The sequence below is a fragment of the Trichosurus vulpecula genome, chromosome 2 (assembly GCF_011100635.1).
Source record: "Trichosurus vulpecula isolate mTriVul1 chromosome 2, mTriVul1.pri, whole genome shotgun sequence".
NCBI lineage: Eukaryota > Metazoa > Chordata > Mammalia > Diprotodontia > Phalangeridae > Trichosurus > Trichosurus vulpecula.
In genome coordinates this window covers 28,276,617-28,293,839 of record NC_050574.1, presented here as the reverse complement: position 1 = coordinate 28,293,839, position 17,223 = coordinate 28,276,617, and the positions used below count along the sequence as shown (strand labels likewise).

Genomic DNA, 17,223 nt, shown 5'->3' with positions numbered 1-17,223 from the left:
GGCCTGGGGGAAGGGGGAAGGGCGCACAACAGGGAACAGGGAAACGCACCGCCCGCTTCCAACCCTTCAGTAGCTTGTCGGGCTAGCAGAAACAGTAATTAGTTTTTGTACAGCATTGTAAAGTCTGCAAAGAACTCCTTGAGATGAAGCGGAAGAGTTTCTAAGAGGCTGACTTGGAATCCACGGCCTTCCTGACCATCCAATCTGTCAAATGCTGCCCAATCTCGCAATGGGATACTTTAGGAGCCAGCTCCCCAAGGTTTAAAGGGTTCAAGCATAGGCTGAATGACCGCATGCCAGGGGAGCGAGGATGGGAGTCCTGCACTCGGGGGAAGGGTGAGCTGGCTTCAAGGAGTAGAAGGTCCTGAATTCGAGGACCAGGGCCTTACTCCTGGAGCTGTGCAACCTTGGGCAAATCCACTTCCCTCTCTGGCCCTCAGCTTCCTCCTTTAGAAAAGAAGTGGCCTTGGAGTCAATGATCTCCCTCTAATATCCTAGGATTTCTATGACCAGGCCCTTCAGAAGATGCTAACTGAATTCTAAAAGCTCACCTGGTAAGAGTGAGGCCAAAACTGTCCTCTTTTAGGGAGCACTCTGTCTTCCTAGGTAACAAAAACCAGTCCCCCGAGCACTGACCTCAATTCAATTTAACTTTATTAAGCACCAGGCTCTGTAGCTGAAGACAGAAAGGACCTGCCCTCTGGGACAGATAAAGTATACGTACTTTGTACCTTTATACTATGTACTATGTAAACACGGAAAGAACCTGCAGAACTGTGCGAAGATCAAGGAAGGCTTCACATAGGAGGTGGCCCTTCAGTGGGACTTTGAAGAAGTTTGGGATTCCATGAAGTGAAGACAAGGAGAGAGAACCTTCCAGACCCAGGGGAACCACCTGGACAAAGGGAGGCAGGAGATGGGACACACCATGCACTGAGAAGAAGCAGTAAGCCTGCTTGTCTCCAACAGAGAGGACACAAAGAGAAGGACTAAGAAATGGGTGTGGTTGGGAGCTTGATTGTGGAGGGCTCTAAATGAGAAGCTGAGGACGTCGTACGCCGTGACAGTTACTGACATTTTGTCCGGTGGGGGCTCTGTTCCATGGTCATGTCTGGGTTTTAGGAACGTCAATGTGGCCACGATGAATGATAGAGTAGACAAGACTTACCGACATGGAGGTTGAGGAACAGAGAAGATACAAGCACGGCAGCAGGATTGGGAACCCTAATGCGTTCCGAGATTACCTTCCATTTAAACTGTATATATCTTGTAAGTATGACTTTTTGCATTGTGTCTCCCTTATGATCATGAGCTCCATTAGGGCAATTTTCGCTTTTCTTTGTACCCCCAGAACTCAGCATGGTGCCTGGCACACAGTAGGTGCTTAATAAATGCTTGCTGACTGCCCAACTGGCTCAAAGAACGGTGGAACTATCAAAAGAAATGAGAACACTTGGAAGAATGTTTTGGAGAAAAACAAACATGCTGAGTTCTGTTTTGAAAATGATGAGTTTGAGGTGCTGAAAAGACATCCAGGTAGAGACATATAGGATGGAGTTGGTAGTGGGGGACTGTTTCCCAGAGGCAGCTAGGTGGGCCTTGGACCTGGGATCAGGACTTAATTTTGAATCCTGCAGGTGCTTCTTAGCCACATTATCTTGGGCAAGTCACTGAACCACTCAGTGACCCAGTTTCACCATCTGTAAAATTAGGATAATAGTAACACCTACTCCAGAGCTAAAATCTATAAATCAATTTGCAAACCTGAAAGCACGATTTAAATGCTGTTATTATTACTAAATCCGACCTTTGACACAAGCTGAGTGACTGTCGGGCAGTTACTTCACTTCCATTTGCCTCAGTTTCCTCATCTGTAAAATGGAGGTGACAATGTAAGAAACAAGTATCTCGCCAAGAACTCCACGAAGCTGCTGGTGCGTCAGGAAGGACTTTTATTTTAACGTTCTTGCAAGAACGGGTGACCAACAAGCAGGCATACCCATCAAGACCAAGAGCACAACTTTTTATTCCCAATTTCCCCACTGGCTAGTGCTGCAGAACTCCTAGCCCTGCCACCTCCCCCATGAGCCTCCACCCTGATTCACATCTCCCACTCTCCACAATTCAGCGACCCCTGCCTCTTATTTCTTTAAACCTTATTTGGGGATAGCTCCTCATAGCCGTAAGCGGACATGTTGGACCGAAAAACCAGTTTCAACCAGTTCAGTTCCTATGTATGTTCTTTTAGACACATTAAAGAGTAATCTCCTTGATGAGTGATGTGCAGAAGCAACATCCCCACCAGAATTTTCCACAATTCCTCCCTTTTCATCTATCTACCCTTTGGTGCGCCTGCCTCTCACTGTACTGTAAGCAGCTTCTAGTTTTGATGACATGCTTTTGCTTTTCTTGTCATAAACATTTGCCGCTATGTCTTCCTCTAGTAGAAATAGGTGGTCTGGTGGAGCTCCCATAGGTATCTGTCTTGTTTCTGTTGTCTCAATTAACCTTTGTACGACCCCCTTACACAAGGTATTAGGCAACAGCCAACAGCTCTCAATACCCTTCTAGAGAGGTGGCCACAGAGATGACCTTTACCTTCCATTTAATCCTTTTAATGGATTATCTATCCCAATGTTCTCTGCCAATTCCTCACCTAGGCCAATTCCACCTCGCAATGCGTTACTAATGTTTTCACCCAGCCCATGTTGTTGGGAATAAAGGTGCAGTATCTTCTTACCTTCACAATCTTAGGGTCCTTCAGGGGCTTCCATTCTTCCCCTGGGGCACTATGGATGCACTAGGGCTTCCCTCTATCTCCAGGTTCCAAACCACTATCCTAAATCTTGCAACTGGATTGCAACCTATTGTGTCTATTCCAAACCCATAGGTTCAATTTACATCCCAATCTGCATTTCTTATAGTTAAAATGATAGGACTGTATTCTAACGCTTGACATTTGGGTCAGGCTGCTCCCTTGACCATGTTCAATTTTAATTTCAGTGATTTTCCCTTGGGATGTGGAGCTGTCCACCCCCAGAAGGCTGTGGTGAACCAAACATCGTTCCAACTCAAACAAGGGTCTTCCTATAGGTCCCCAGGCTAAAGTGTCCACTGTTAGGCTGTGTTTCTGGACACAAGTACTTATCTTAGCTATTTATTTGTCTTCGACTATTTAAGTCTCACATTCTAAATGTGACATCCACCAAACTGAAGTGTTTGTAGAGTAGCTCCTTTTGTGATGTTTATCCAGATTTTAGCGGGGTACCCCCCTTCCTTAATCCAATCATCTTGAGCACCTAAATCCCCTATGGCTTTGGAGTTGCCATAATAGCAGTGCTCCCCACAGGATTAACAGACCCCTCATCTGTCCTCAGGTTTCCACAGAACCTTTCCTTCTAAGTGGCAGAAGGGCGTCCACTGGTCCTTTCACCTTAGTATAGTGGTCTCTCTCCAGGACACACAGCAGGTGCTTAATAAGTGCTGGTTGATGCAGTGTTCGATGACCGACTTTGATAAGCCTTAGCCCTTCCCAGCAATGCAAGGACCTAAAACAATTTCAAAGGACTCCCGATGGAAAGCCAGAGAAAGAACCACGGCGTCTGAATGCAGACGGAAGCGGACTGTTTTCTTTTTTTGGTTTGTTTTGTTTTTTCTCGTGGTTCCTCCCATTCGTTCCAATTCTTCTTTACAACGTAACCAAGGGGGCAATGGGTTTAACAGGAGTGTATGCGTGCAGCGAGTATCGGATTGCATGCCGTCTTGAGGTGGGGGAGGGGAGAGGAGGGGAAAATTTTAAACTTATGGAAGTGGATGTCGAAAATTAAAAATAAATTAACTAGTTTAAAAAGTGCTGGTGACTTATCATTGAGTCCAACGCCTTTTACAGAGCGAAAGTAGGGGCCGGAGAGTGGAAGGGTCTTCTGGCCGCCAACCCGCTCTGTCAGCACTCTCGCCTACTGCGGCTCAGATCCTAGGCGGGGGCCTTGAAGGTCGGGTTAGGAGGCAGGCCTCTCGTGACGGGTGTTTGGGCGGAGGAGGGAGGAGGACCAGCGCTCTTGCAGTTACGTTTTTCCTTTCCCTTCCCCGTGGATCCCCTCTTTCGTGGAAGGACTCCAGGACCGGAAACAGGAAGTGTCCTGAGATCAGCAATTTCCACCGCAAAGGGATTGGAAGCGATTGTGACCACGGAGGGCTGAGCCAATCACAGCGCGGGGAGGGTGCCGAGGAGAATGGCCGCCTGAGCCAATCATGATGAACAAAGAGGCCGGTAGACCCAATCATAAGAGAGTGAGGAGTCGGAGCCAATAGACGGGACGGGCCCAGATGAACCAATCACGGGGACCAGTGAGGCTAAATCAGGTTGTGGGCCGGGCAGGAGGCCGGAGCTTCATCTCGAGGGGCAGCCGGAGAAGCCAATAGTGGGGACGGGGCAGCGGGGCGGAGCCAATCACGGGAAACGACGGGGCGGGCCGGGGCTTTTCTCGGCCTGCCCCGGGCGCGGGCTGCCGGCCCTTGACGCTCGGGCGTTCCCGGCGGCGGCGAGGGCGGTGAAGGCGGCCATGCTGCAGCTGCGGGATTCGGTGGACTCGGCGGGCACGAGCCCCACGACGCTGATCCCGACTCACGGCGGCGTGGGCGTGACGGCGCCGGGCGCTGGGCTCGGGCCGGGCGGCGGGGCTGGGGGCAGGACCCCGATGCGCCAAACGCTGTGGCCTCTCAGTGTGCACGACCCCACCCGCCGCGCCCGCGTCAAGGAGTACTTCGTGTTCCGGGTGGGTGAGCGGCCGTGGGGCGGGGCGGGGGTAGGGGGAGCCGGAGAAGCCTCCCCCGAGAACGGGGCGCGGCGCGCGGTGGTCCCGGGCTGGGCTCGTGAACTTGACTTTCAGGGCCTGGGGTCGTGAACTTGACCCCATAGTCAGTTTCCTCTGCCTTCTCTATCCCCTGCATTCCGTTTCGTGCATTTAGCACGCTTTGAGCAAGGGTTCAAGAGGCTTCCCGCCAGACTGCCCAAGGGGACCTCGACCCAAGAATCATAATAAGCTAACACTGATAGAGGTTTGCAAAGCCATTTAAAAATACTATCTCATTGGATCCTCACAACAACCCTGGAAGGTAGGTACTATTATCATCCCTGTTTTTTTACTTTATTTTTACAGACGGGGAAACTGAGGCAAAGAGAAGTTAGGCGACTTACTTAGGAGGCTGGATTTGAGTTCATGTCTCCAGACTTTCTCCTTCTTTCTGTCTTCTCCCTCCCACTGCCTTTGCAAAATTCTGAGTTTCCCCACTGGAAATCTCGTCTGTGTCTCAAGCCAGGACAACAAGCACTTATTAAGCACCCGATGTGTTCCTGGCACTTTTCTAAGCTCTGGGGACAAGTTGTCTGCCTTTTCAGAATGTGAGCTCCTTGAGGGACGTGGGGTTTTTTTTGGCCTCTGTTCATAGTCCAAAGGGCACATAATAAACATTTAATAAATGCTTGCTGACTGACGGACTTAGAAACGATCAAATGAAGTAATATATGGAAGTAATTTTGCAAACTTTTAAGAGCTATGTAAATAAATGCTTTAGCTATTATAAACGTCCCCTCTCCAGTTGTTTGTGTATTCTTCCCCCTGAATTCCCTTCTTGTTTGCTTCTCTGCCCTCAGTGTTGTCACCATTCCCAGGGGACACTCCCTGGCACCATACCATCACAAATAAAGGTTTGGACTTGAGTCCTGGCTCTGCCACTTAGTGTCACTTACCATGTGTGTTTTCAGGATAAGTGCCTCCTCTCTGGGCCTCCATTTCCTCATCTGTAACGTGGTGGGGAGGGGTGGATGATAAGGTCCCTTTCTGGGTTCCGGAGCCTGTGGTTCCATTTTGCAGATAATGGCTCCTGCACTTTAAAGTTTTAAAAAGAACCTTCTCCATCCCCACCCTGTGAAGCAGGTAGTACAAGGATTCTGGCCTTTTTACCGAGGAGGAAGCTGAGACTCAAGAATGTGGAGACTTGGCCAAGTGTAACAATAACAGCCAGAATTTGAATTTAGGTCACCTGCCTCCCACATCCAGCCCCCTTTTCACTGCACCAGTGATACAATCTAGATGCTCTTCCCTCCAGCTTGCCACATATCTGGTGTAGTGTTCACACATTGAGGGCAGCCTGGCAAACTGTTAAGGCCCTTTACAAATTCTCTAGTGCCAGGGCACCAGAAAAATCTCTTACTCTGCCAGGGTTGGCTCTCAGACAAATAAGTTGTAAAGAAAGCACCCATCTGCAGTGGTAGCAAGAGTTCCTTGAATTGGCTTCCTAAATTGTATGTCTGAAATCACTTGTGAGTCTAGTGCAAAAAAAAAATCCTATTTTGGGTTTGAGAGGCTGAAGTCACAGAAGCAGACAAGCAGGTCTCTGGCTTCCCCGGCTCTATGTGCTTTGTTGTTTGCCAGGCTGCTGTGATTTGGTGAAAGGGGGCAGAAATCACAGGTTTTTCCGTATAGGGAATCACATGCATATTTTTGACTCCTCTTTGACACCATCATGTTTTTCACTGGACTTGAATTGCACTTTAAGGCTGGGGAAGCAAGAGGGGAGGTGTGGGTTTTTAAAGGGCTCAAGGTATTGTATTACCTTGTGAGAAGAGTGGGAATAGAGGTGACAGTACGTTAAATCTCCTAACTGGTGATTTTGGGAATCATTATTCTGAACAGTCTGTGAAACATCACTGAAATGCACAACCACACACACACTGGATGTTCAAGGCCGCCTCATCACGTCTGAGCAAGGTGTAACCTCCACTTTCCTTTGTTTTGTTCAAGCCTGGGACCATCGAACAGGCTGTAGAGGAGATCCGTTTAGTGGTCCTGCCCACAGAGGATGGAGAGGTGCAGGGCGTGTGGCTGTTGACCGAGTAAGTGTGTCCTTGGGAAAGGAGGCCCTCCTGAGGGGTGGGTGATTGAGGCCTCCCACCTTGGTGCTTTCACATGCTTCTCTTGGTGAAGCCATCTCCACAGAAGGCAAGTGTCAGGTGCTAGTGAAGACTTGGGCTAAGCAGGTGCATTGGAGGACGATTCAGGGGTTATTTCCCACCTAGAGCACCACTTTTTTTCGTATTCTGAGGCGCGTCTGTCTCTGCTAGCTTAGAAACTATAAAGGTGTGGAGAGGCCTAGAAGATGGGAGCTTGTGCTGAAGACACTGGCCTGAATGTTCCTTGGAGCTGTTACCCAATACCCCCTGTGAGGGAAGAGCCTTTGCTCTTACAGACACACACCACACCCTCCCACCCCACCCCTGCTGGAGGTGATTCTGTTGGCCTCGTTGAACAGCTAACCTAATGCCATTTATTTGGGGGACGCTTATAGACTTTGGGCTAAGAGTTACAAAAGATGATTCCTTTTCTCTGCCTCACCAGGGTTGACCACTGGAACAATGAAAAGGAGCGGCTGGTTCTCATCACAGAGCAATCCCTGCTGATTTGTAAATATGACTTCATTAATCTCCAGTGCCAGCAGGTGGTTAAAATAGCATTAAATGCAATTGATACCATTTCTTATGGAGAGTTTGAGTTTCCTTCTAAATCACTGAATAAGTAAGTAGCACAGAAGTAGAATTTAAAGCCCAAAGGCACTTTAGAGCAGAGGTTCTTATTCCGGGCTTTGCACACTTGGGGGGTGGGAGGGGTTTGTTTTTCTTAATATTTTGATAATGACATTTCAATATAATGTGTGTGTAAAATCATGATTTTGGGGAGGGAGTCCGTAGGCTTCACCACCCTCCCTGAGGAGGGGTCCAGGACACACACACAACAAAAAAAAGGTTAGCCTTCAGTCAAAAAATTCTGGAACCTCTGCTTTAGAGGGTTGGGCTAGACCAAGGAAGTTGAATACCACTAAACCCTCTGCTTTACAGCATCAGCAGATGGGTCTTATCACATTGTAACTGCTGTAAAGGAAATAGCCTTAGAAGGAATTCGGGAAGTAGAATTATTACTTGGTCAAAAGTGGCTTGAATTTCTCTATGTATCTTTCTAAAGAAGGGTTTTCATAACTACAGATACTTAAATTTATGTCATGGCATTTGTACTTGAAATTTTTTCCATTGAATCCTATTCAAAGTAAAAGAGGCAAATTTGACTACCCAGAATGCAAATGGCACTTTGTTACAGTGCACAGCATTGTTTGCTTTCTGACTGTGTGAGAACATTTGATATTGTTTGGGGAAGAAAACTATGTAATCTGACCTCAGGTGAGAAGCCGGATAAATATTTACATGTAACTATGAGCCAAGGTAGCTTTAGAGAAACTTACTCTGTTAAAAGAGTCCATTGGCCTAAAATTAAAGGGACTTTTGGCTTTAGAGGTGTCTGCCTTAGCAATAGTCCCTTGAAGGATTATTTGGAATAGAAACAAGTTACTTTTAGACCACCAAGTACATTAAAAAGAGATTATGAAACAGATTATTATAATTTAGGGCTCTAGTAAATTGATTTTGATGCAATGAAAGGTTTCACGTGATCAGTCACTCCAGTATTTAACTCCTGCAGTGTATCTTTTCTCTAGCTTTAGAAAAGGGCATTGCATTGATCATCATAGTTCTTTGGGCAGTTAAATTTGAAAAAGTGACACTTTTTGGTTTAGTATCTTTTACAAAGATGCTTGTGGTAAAATGTTTAGTGGTATTCGACTTCCTTGGTCTAATGCTATTGCTTTAGAGGTATTTTTTTGCATTATGAAATACATGGAAGTTGTAGCTATTTAAGCATTAGTATGTTTCATAGGGTTAAGTAGAGATTTGGCTAGAAAGCTAAGACCAGAAAATATTTGTTGTAACTAAATACCAGTAGGGGAAGCAGAAAAGGAAGTTAAAAGTTATGAAAATGTCCATCAGATTTTGAGTCAACATGGCACACGGCACTGTATTGACTCAAGTAATGAACCTAAGAAGTGTCAAGAATTTAAGCTTCACCTAAGGTATTTTAATTAAATTGAACAGAATTAAAAGTGTTTAAAGCAGTTGTCAATAAAGGCCACTAATCATTATCATTATTAGGAACAAGAATGAATTCTAGATTATAAAAAGACAAGGGGGAGAGGGGGAGTTCACTTAAAATATGGGGCTTTTTTTTTCCTGTCTTACCTTTGTGATTAACTGGGATGCTCTGAAAACTCCATTTGAGTCCTGTTGTGTTGTATATGACTGATGTCTTCCAATTTCAGGCGAGAAGGTTTTGGGATTCGAGTTCAGTGGGATAAGCAAAGCCGTCCCTCCTTCATAAACCGTTGGAATCCCTGGTCCACAAACCTGCCTTATGCCACTTTTATAGAGCATCCAATGGCAGATGCTGATGAGAAGATTGCATCTCTTTGCCAAGTAAGAGGGGGGAAATCCCATTGTGTTCCATCACTTCTTGCCAAACCTCTTGGGAAAAGGCCTTTAGAAATGGAAATAATTTGCTTCTAGGCTAATACGAGAAAGTGCTGTATTAATCCATAATACTCAGCCACACCAAGCATCCTCAAGCACTTAACTACACAGCTGTATTTAAGTTTAGTTAAGATGTGGCGGTCATGAGCATAACCAGAATTTGTAGTTGATCACACTCCCTGATGAAGGCTTATTCATGGAGGACTCCACCTGGCTGGGATCCCTCCATTAGGCCTTTCCCTTGTCAGCTGCAGCTCCAGCTCATTTCCTTCCAACTCTTGGGAAGCAGGGTTTGTCTTTCAATTTTGCCTGGACGCTAACCTGCTTTCTTCTTTTCTTTCAAGTTGGAAAGCTTCAAGGCTCTGTTAATTCAAGCCGTCAAGAAGGCCCAAAAGGAATTCCCTTTACCAGGCCGGGCCAATGGCGTGCTAGTGTTGGAGCGTCCTCTTCTCATTGAGACCTACGTGGGGCTCATGTCCTTCATCAACAATGAGGCCAAGCTGGGCTACTCTATGTCAAGAGGCAAAATCGGCTTCTAAACGTCTGTGTTTCACAATCCACTCGCTATAAACGTTGTCCTTCGGGTATTGTGACTTTAAAGGAGATTACCTGCTGAAAGGTAGATGGAGGAGCCAGGGTATGCTTGTAGGTAAAAGGGTATGTAATAGTTACTCACTCCTAGGGTAATGAATAGTAAAATGAATTACAGACTTCACATATCGGATACTCAGCAACAATACAAGCTATACACAAAGGGCAAATTGAATCCAGTTGTCAGTTGTATTAGCTAGTATTTTATTTCCTAATTAATTCCAGTGCTTTTTCTTGAGTGTGTGATTTTGCTTCTTTTTGACATTTTCCAGTGCAGCCACTCTAGCATGATCATAAAGTTCAGAATGACTTCACTCAGAATGTAATGGGATGTTAATCATATACAAGGAGAGGTACCTGATGTCTAGTGCCTGTAGCTACAAATGTTTACAGTTACTATCAATTTTAATTTTTTTTTTTTAAGGAAAAAAAGCTTCATTTTTTTTCCCTTTTCAAGAAGCCAAATGCAAAAGTAGCCAACAGCCTGGTTCACTTTAGCTGGACTGAGTCTTTGCCTTTGTTAGCTACTGTTGCAGATGACAGTAGTTGTTTTGTAAATATAAGTTTGGTCTGAAGTCAAACTTTTTCTAGAATGAATCTAAATTGTGTTAATATTTATGCTACCATATACAGGCCCAAAGAGGTTTATGGGGGAAAAAAATCACTTTAAGATTTTATGGTTTTATTAGACAGTCACCTTGATAATTCTTTGCACATGATTTTATTAACATATATGCTAAGTTTTTTATTGCCATGAGTATTTAAAAGGGAATTGATTCGCTTTGCTCTTCGAGTACTGCACTTTTTTAAAAGCCTCCTGTTAGACAAGCACCAAGCAACTAATGTCTAATGGTTATCCATGTGTGTAGGTAGGTCCGAACACTGCGCTCACTTTATCCCAGCTTTTGTGTCCTAGTGTGAATAATATAGTTGAAGATGATAGACTTTTACAAATACATTATACAAATCGAATTGTTGCTAGACTTCTTAGAAGAATAAGGATCCTGTCTACCACAAAATACAACATAACCGTTTATAAACTTTCCATGCTATCTGACCAGCCTCTTGGTTGGCGTGTGTATGTGTGTATGTGTTTGAACTCTTCATTTTTAAACCTCAGATTTGTTAGCTTGTCAGATGACTGGCATGTGTGTGTCTGGAATGCAATACACTGCATGTCCAAAATAGAAAGACTGTTTGAGAAAACTTTGACCTGTGTGTGTCTAGCTTTGTTTCTAATCTTGTAGTAAATACAACTCAACTTTATCAGCATTGTTCCTTTTCCAACTTTGGGAAAGTATTGAAGTGATTCACTTTAAATAGATACCCAAAAAAGGCATAGTCCCCCCTCGACCAAAAAGTAAATTATACGAGTGTCCGGTAATAATTTAAGGGGGTTATAATCTAACAATGTCTACATACTTAAACCCAGAAACTTAACCACATGATGTTTTCCTTTGCAGAGAGATAAAACAGAGCAGCTCAGGCAGAGGAAGGTGCTCTTTAGCCTAGCTCTTCAGAACATAGTCACCTGGCCACTGGGGAGATAGCACCAAGGTTACCAAATAGTTTGCAATGGGCTTTTTTAGGTACAACTCCTATGGCAATGAATAAGTAACTTCTCTAGTTCTTGAACAAGATAAAATGTTGTTTGACAGACTTTCCCTGGTGCCGAAGGGCTGATTCTAGGATTTGGTTTTAGTCAGACTTTTCTGAAACAGGCTTAGATTTTCAGGACCTCCCAAGGGTAGTGACATCTCTAAGAGAACAATCAGTGGCTATAAAAAAGAGAAGGAGGGGAGAGGTTCTAGGAACTCTTTTCTTCATAGTGGTATCCCAGAAACAATGTAACATGCCCTAAGTCTATCTTAATGGAAAAAAGGTACATTGCATTGCTTTGTGAACTTTTCGAGTCTTTACTATAATTTTTAAAAATGTAGTTTTTCTATGTGACATATATACAAAGATATTTTACTATAGAAAAATATTTAAAATCAAGGCATTACTTAGTCACCCAAAGATTTAATTCCCACCTTCATCAAAACAAATGTGTATTGGATTTCTGATACAGCAGCATTTATTCACTCAAACTGTAGATATCAAGGAAGTCCTTAAGATATTTGGCTATAATTATTTAACTCCTTCATTTTCCAAGTAACACAAACATAGCTGATCTTTGCTCAGGAGGGCCATGGAGTCTCCACTTCGGTGCCAACACAGAGAAAGTATTTGAAAGTCACCTGGGAAGAGTAAAAAAAACATTCCAAAAGATTCACAGTAATAAGTCAATTTTATACCAGCTCGTGGTTACCAGAAGGAATTATCAGTTTGTGACACAACATAACTGTCTACACTTGTACCCACTCACCTTCTACTGGTACCTGCACTGACAAACAGCCCGCTGGGGACCACAGGTACACCTGGCTTCTCCCAGTGCACACAGCTAGCCGGGCTTGCTGGGGATCCCACTGAAATGAACGAACAGCTGACAGATGTTCTAACACCACAAATAATTTCAACTTTTGTATGTCCCAGATCCAAACAGCATTGGGAATGTTATCTAGTGGAAAAAGAAAACTTTACACACATATACACATGATAAAACCATGTTCATTCCATAGTTAAATGTCATTTCTGCTTCATCCAACTCCTTAAATGGCCCTGTAGAACTGGAAGGTTAAGAGCCAGTTGTTATGTGGCCACTAAACCTTTTTTTCTCAGTTGTAAATTCAACCATAAGGGCTGTATTTTGCCTCAAGACAATAAGCAATACTAAAATTGGTTTATGACTATTACCATGTTTACCAGACTAATTCCTCCCTCTTCTACATCATGTTTTACCCCCAAATGGGTAGTTAACAAATGATGTGAACCCCTAAGCCTATCTGAATGTTTTTAAGGTCGTCACTACTCTTGGTGAGTCACAAACTTAAGCCTTTGCCTCTGTGGAGAGTAATGGCTGCTCTTTCCCTGCAGAAGTAATGGATGGGAAAAACCCCAGAAGAGAACATTCTCCTTGGTTTTGTTGTGAAAAAGTTCGTACATGGTGAAAGATTCACAGGGTACTGACCGTTTCTTGTTGCCAGGAAGCAATTGTCTGGACTAAATGCTAAAATTCCTATACCAATTTTAGGATTTGGTCGATCAGTAACGGGTTTCAGTGTCTGTAAAGAAACTGGAGATGAGACCACCTCATCTAGAAGAGCAAAAGAAAAAGAATTAAGTGGAAATAATTTAACTGGGTCATGCAAATATCTAAACAATGTAGGCTTTTTTGTCTAAAACCTGTCATAACATAAAGCCTGTTAAACAGAAAGGGGGGAAGAGAGTCATAGAGTTTTTAAGTACTCTGATAATCTCTTAAATGTATTTCTGGCCCCCATCAGAAAGCAGTACAGAAAAGTAACTGAAGATCGACAAGAAAAGGGATCCAAATTCTGTGAATTAGGATGTTTCCTTTGAACCACTACGCTTACATGTGGAGCTCCAGTAACATCTTTACAGAAGTGCATGGTTGTTTCTCCTCAAACAACGGTTTCTAGGGAACCTCAGCAGTTACTAATGAACAGACCATGCCAGCTATGCTAACTATAGCAGTTAACCTGAGAAATCTATAAGGGAAAGCTGGTTACACACTTGAATGAAAACACTGTAACCAAATTAAAGAATAGAGCAGAGTCACCTATAGCTCAAATACCTTCTGTCTTTCATTTCTAGTTTTCCTGCCCCACCCTAGTACGCCTTCGACCCCATTTCACCTCTGAGTCATAGAATCTTCAAGCTCAAAAAGAGACTTTCTGAATGATCTAGTTCGGTGATGTCATTGAACAGAAGATTAGAGGTCCATGAAATGAAATGCCCTGCCTTACAGACACAGGTCTTCACTAACCCACACTCCTTCCTTCACCTCCCACTTTTTCACATCATCAGTCATGTAGAGAGATTATTCATTTAGCAAGACAGAAACAGCTTTTGGCTGATGTAGGAAAATTTTCTGTTCAATGACATCATCAAGCTAGATAATTTAGGTCTTTTTTAGCTAGAAGGATGAGCAAACAAATCCTACCATAAAAAACCATTAGAATGACATGGACATTCAAGACAAATGCAGAAAAGAATAACTCGAAAACATCTACTAGCAAAGCCTCAAAGAAAGTATAGCTTGGGCATAAACTCAACTACTACAATTCCTGGAAGCACAATATCATAAAGGAAAAACTTCCCAGGTCTCTTAGAACCAAAGGATAAAGTAAAAATACAAAGGAAACACTGGCTGTTTCCTGAAAGAAACCTCAAAATGAAAAAAAAAAAAATTAACTCCAAATTCTCTGCCAAAATTCAGAGCTTCTGGGTCAAAGAAAAAATACCGCATGCTTGCCAAAGTATTAAAGAGCCACAGTCAGGATCAAAAAAGATCTAGTGGCCACCACCATAAAGGAGCAGGGAGTTAGGAATATGATACTCAAAAAAGTAAAAGATAAAAGCTCATAACCAAAAAGAACTTACCCAGCAAACAGTATAGTTCTACAGGGGGAAAAAAAGCTCTTTAATGAAATAGAGAACTTCCAAGCACTGCTGCTGAAAACCAGAGCTTTCTAGAATGAAAATAATTTGAATGTGCAAGCAGAAGACTATACAAAAGATAAGGGAGGGAAGAGCTGGCACTTAGGAACCTCACTTTCATGTGAACTGGTCAAAAGAGGGAAGAATACACATACATCCCACGTACACACAGTTGGGTAGTTCCTTTTACAAGGAAATGTTAAGGGAAAGGGGAGATTGGGGCTAAAGAGAAATAAGAGGAAAAGGCAAATTAAGGGAAGCATTAGTCTTCAGCAAAACAAACTCTGGGTTAGGGAAAGAGAAAGGGGTGGCGCAAATTGCATCAAAACTAGAACAATGGCGCTGAGCACACTCATCCCTGACCACCCTCTTCATAAAGCCTGACACTGATGAATGCAATGGACCAACCACGATTCGAGAGGACCCATGATCAATCACATGACCCACCTCCTGACCCAAAGGTGATAGAATCAGGGTGCAGGCTGAGATGTGTGTATGCATACACATGTACATATGTGTGTACATATATATGCATGCATATACACAAATGTTGGGATGTGGCAAAAATATTTTGGATACGTGGGGCTTTATTTTACTTGATTATGAATACTGCTTTCAAGGGTTTTGTTTTTCAATGGGATAGAGGAGTTGGAGGGAGAAAAGGTGGATTTTCATTAATTAAAAAAACAACTTAAAAGTGTAGGTTGAATGCAGCTATGTTTAGGAGGGAAAAAATTAATTGGAAAAAAATCTTTGCATCAAGTTTGTCTGATAAAGGTTTCATTGTCAAGATATAGAAAGAACTGATTCCAATTTATAAGAATGAATCATTTCCTGATTAAGAGTGAAAGGACACGAAAAGGCAGTTTTCAAAGGAAGAAATCCAACCCATCATTAGCCACATTAAAAAGTGTTTCAAATCACTAATAATTAGAGAAATTCAAACCACAACTCTGACTTTCTACCTCACACCCATCAGATTGGCAAAGCTGACAAAAAAAACTGACAAATGGAAGGGGGAAGGGCACAGAAATGAAGTTTTGGTGCAGTTTTATCCAGCCATTCTGGAAAGTGATTTGGAACGAAGCCCCCAAATTTTCTAAACTTTCTAAACTAACCCTAAATTGTGAATGTCTTTTGACAGAGCTATCACTACTAGGTCTAGGTCCCAAAGAGATCAAAGAAAGAAGTAAACCCATATGTACAAGAATAGTTATAGCAACTCTTTTCTTGGGACAAAGAACTGGAAACTAAGAAGGTACTTCCCCACTGAGGAAGAGCTTAATAAATTATATTATATGAATATAACAATGTCACTGTGCCGTGAAAATGAGGAAAAGGTAGTTTCAGAGATACTAAAACCTGTAGAAGTGATGCAGGGTAAAAAAGAGCAAAACCTGGAGAATGATTTATCAATAACACTGTAAAGTGTTAGTCAACTATGAAATACTGAAGAATTCTGATCAATGCAATGGCAAACCATGACTCCATAGGTCTGATGACACAGCAGGCTCCCTAACCCAGCAGAGAGGACTCATGGTACAGACAGACACACACGTTTTCACACAGCCAATATGGGAATTTGTTTTGCTTAACTCCACATATTTCTTAAAAGACTTTTTTTTTTCCCAATTGGGTGGGAAGAAGAGAAGAAGAGGAAAAATAAATGCTTGTTAATTGAAAAAAAATCAATATAAAAAAAGGTACATCCCTCCCTTTGCTTCTTACATTTACTCTCTGTGTTGAAAAGAGAACTAGCTGCTGCTTTGGTTGGTGGGAATGGAAGATTCTCCATTTCTAAATTTTGAGACTTCTCTGTTTCCTTATATACGACCTGAAAGAACAAACACCAAAATTTATGACAAAGACAATGAAACATGAGATAATTATGTGAAAGTCTTGTAGAGTATAAAGGATACAACTGTTAGGGAAAATTATTACCGTTGATGATAGAAAATTGAAGAAGTCAATCTTAACAGTATAAAAATATCTCAAATAATGCAAGAATTCCCTCTTATGGAAGAAGCCTTTTAGATTCTTCTACTTGGATAGTTCAACAGTGTCGGGCAAATCTTTCTAGTAAGTACAATAATGTGTTTTTTCCTAGGTTTTCACATGTTTAAAAATTGGCTACCACATAGGTGGCAAGTCTTAAAACAGCATAAAAAATTAAGGTCAAGAATAAAAGAAAAACCAATTCTAGGCCAACAAATAAGACCTAACCCTCAGGATGAAAGACTCCAAGTGAGGAAAATACAGCTGCCTCCAAGACAGATGTCAGGTACCAAGAGCAATGAAGCTCAATGTTATCAATTCTGTGTCAAAGTATCAAGATAAACTCTTGGGGATTTATATACACTTGGAAGAGGAGCATGTTGTAGTCTGTCTTCCTTAATGGAGTGATAATACCCACAGGCCAGAATTATATCCAATGCCTTCTAAATAGGTCTTTGTTCAGCTCATTTGGAAACCAAAGATTCTAAGGATTAGGAGAAGAGTAAGGTTAGGGAGCCAAATACTAGGACACGTCTGTCTACGTTCCTTCTCTAACCTGTCCCTAAGCTAATCCAAGGGGTTCATTTCAGATATTGCCAAGAATCTAGTCCCTGCTTGACCTGCTTGAAGGATAACTGATAAAGTTGTATATTTATTCTGCTCTA

At 42.8% G+C, this 17,223-nt stretch overlaps 2 protein-coding genes across 2 annotated transcripts in view; one reads left to right on the top strand and one right to left on the bottom strand.

Annotated features, from left to right (window-relative positions):
- The first annotated feature begins 4,288 nt into the window (after positions 1-4,288).
- TPRG1L (tumor protein p63 regulated 1 like) lies at positions 4,289-11,266 on the top strand. The gene is made up of 5 exons (XM_036743431.1): positions 4,289-4,775; positions 6,804-6,895; positions 7,398-7,574; positions 9,202-9,355; positions 9,754-11,266. Exons 1-5 carry the CDS (start codon positions 4,563-4,565, stop codon positions 9,946-9,948), a joined length of 831 nt encoding a protein of 276 aa, XP_036599326.1. The 5' UTR covers positions 4,289-4,562; the 3' UTR covers positions 9,949-11,266.
- A 740-nt stretch (positions 11,267-12,006) lies between these two features.
- The window catches only part of WRAP73 (WD repeat containing, antisense to TP73), a 41,940-nt gene continuing 36,723 nt past the window's right edge, over positions 12,007-17,223 (bottom strand). Inside the window, exons 10-13 of the mRNA XM_036743430.1 lie at positions 16,292-16,397; positions 13,071-13,196; positions 12,369-12,560; positions 12,007-12,240 (exon numbers count right to left, since the gene is read on the bottom strand). Coding sequence (XP_036599325.1) covers positions 12,131-12,240; positions 12,369-12,560; positions 13,071-13,196; positions 16,292-16,397 — 534 coding nt within the window. The 3' untranslated portion in view covers positions 12,007-12,130. The remainder of the gene's footprint in view (positions 12,241-12,368; positions 12,561-13,070; positions 13,197-16,291; positions 16,398-17,223) is intronic.

Bases quoted from the DNA above. Each gene is read 5' to 3' on its own strand.
- TPRG1L (XM_036743431.1), top strand. From the start codon at position 4,563: ATGCTGCAGCTGCGGGATTCGGTGGACTCGGCGGGCACGAGCCCCACG. The intron at 7,575-9,201 runs GTAAGTAGCACA...TTCCAATTTCAG, and splicing joins CCTTCTAAATCACTGAATAA to GCGAGAAGGTTTTGGGATTC. The intron at 9,356-9,753 runs GTAAGAGGGGGG...TTTTCTTTCAAG, and splicing joins AGATTGCATCTCTTTGCCAA to TTGGAAAGCTTCAAGGCTCT.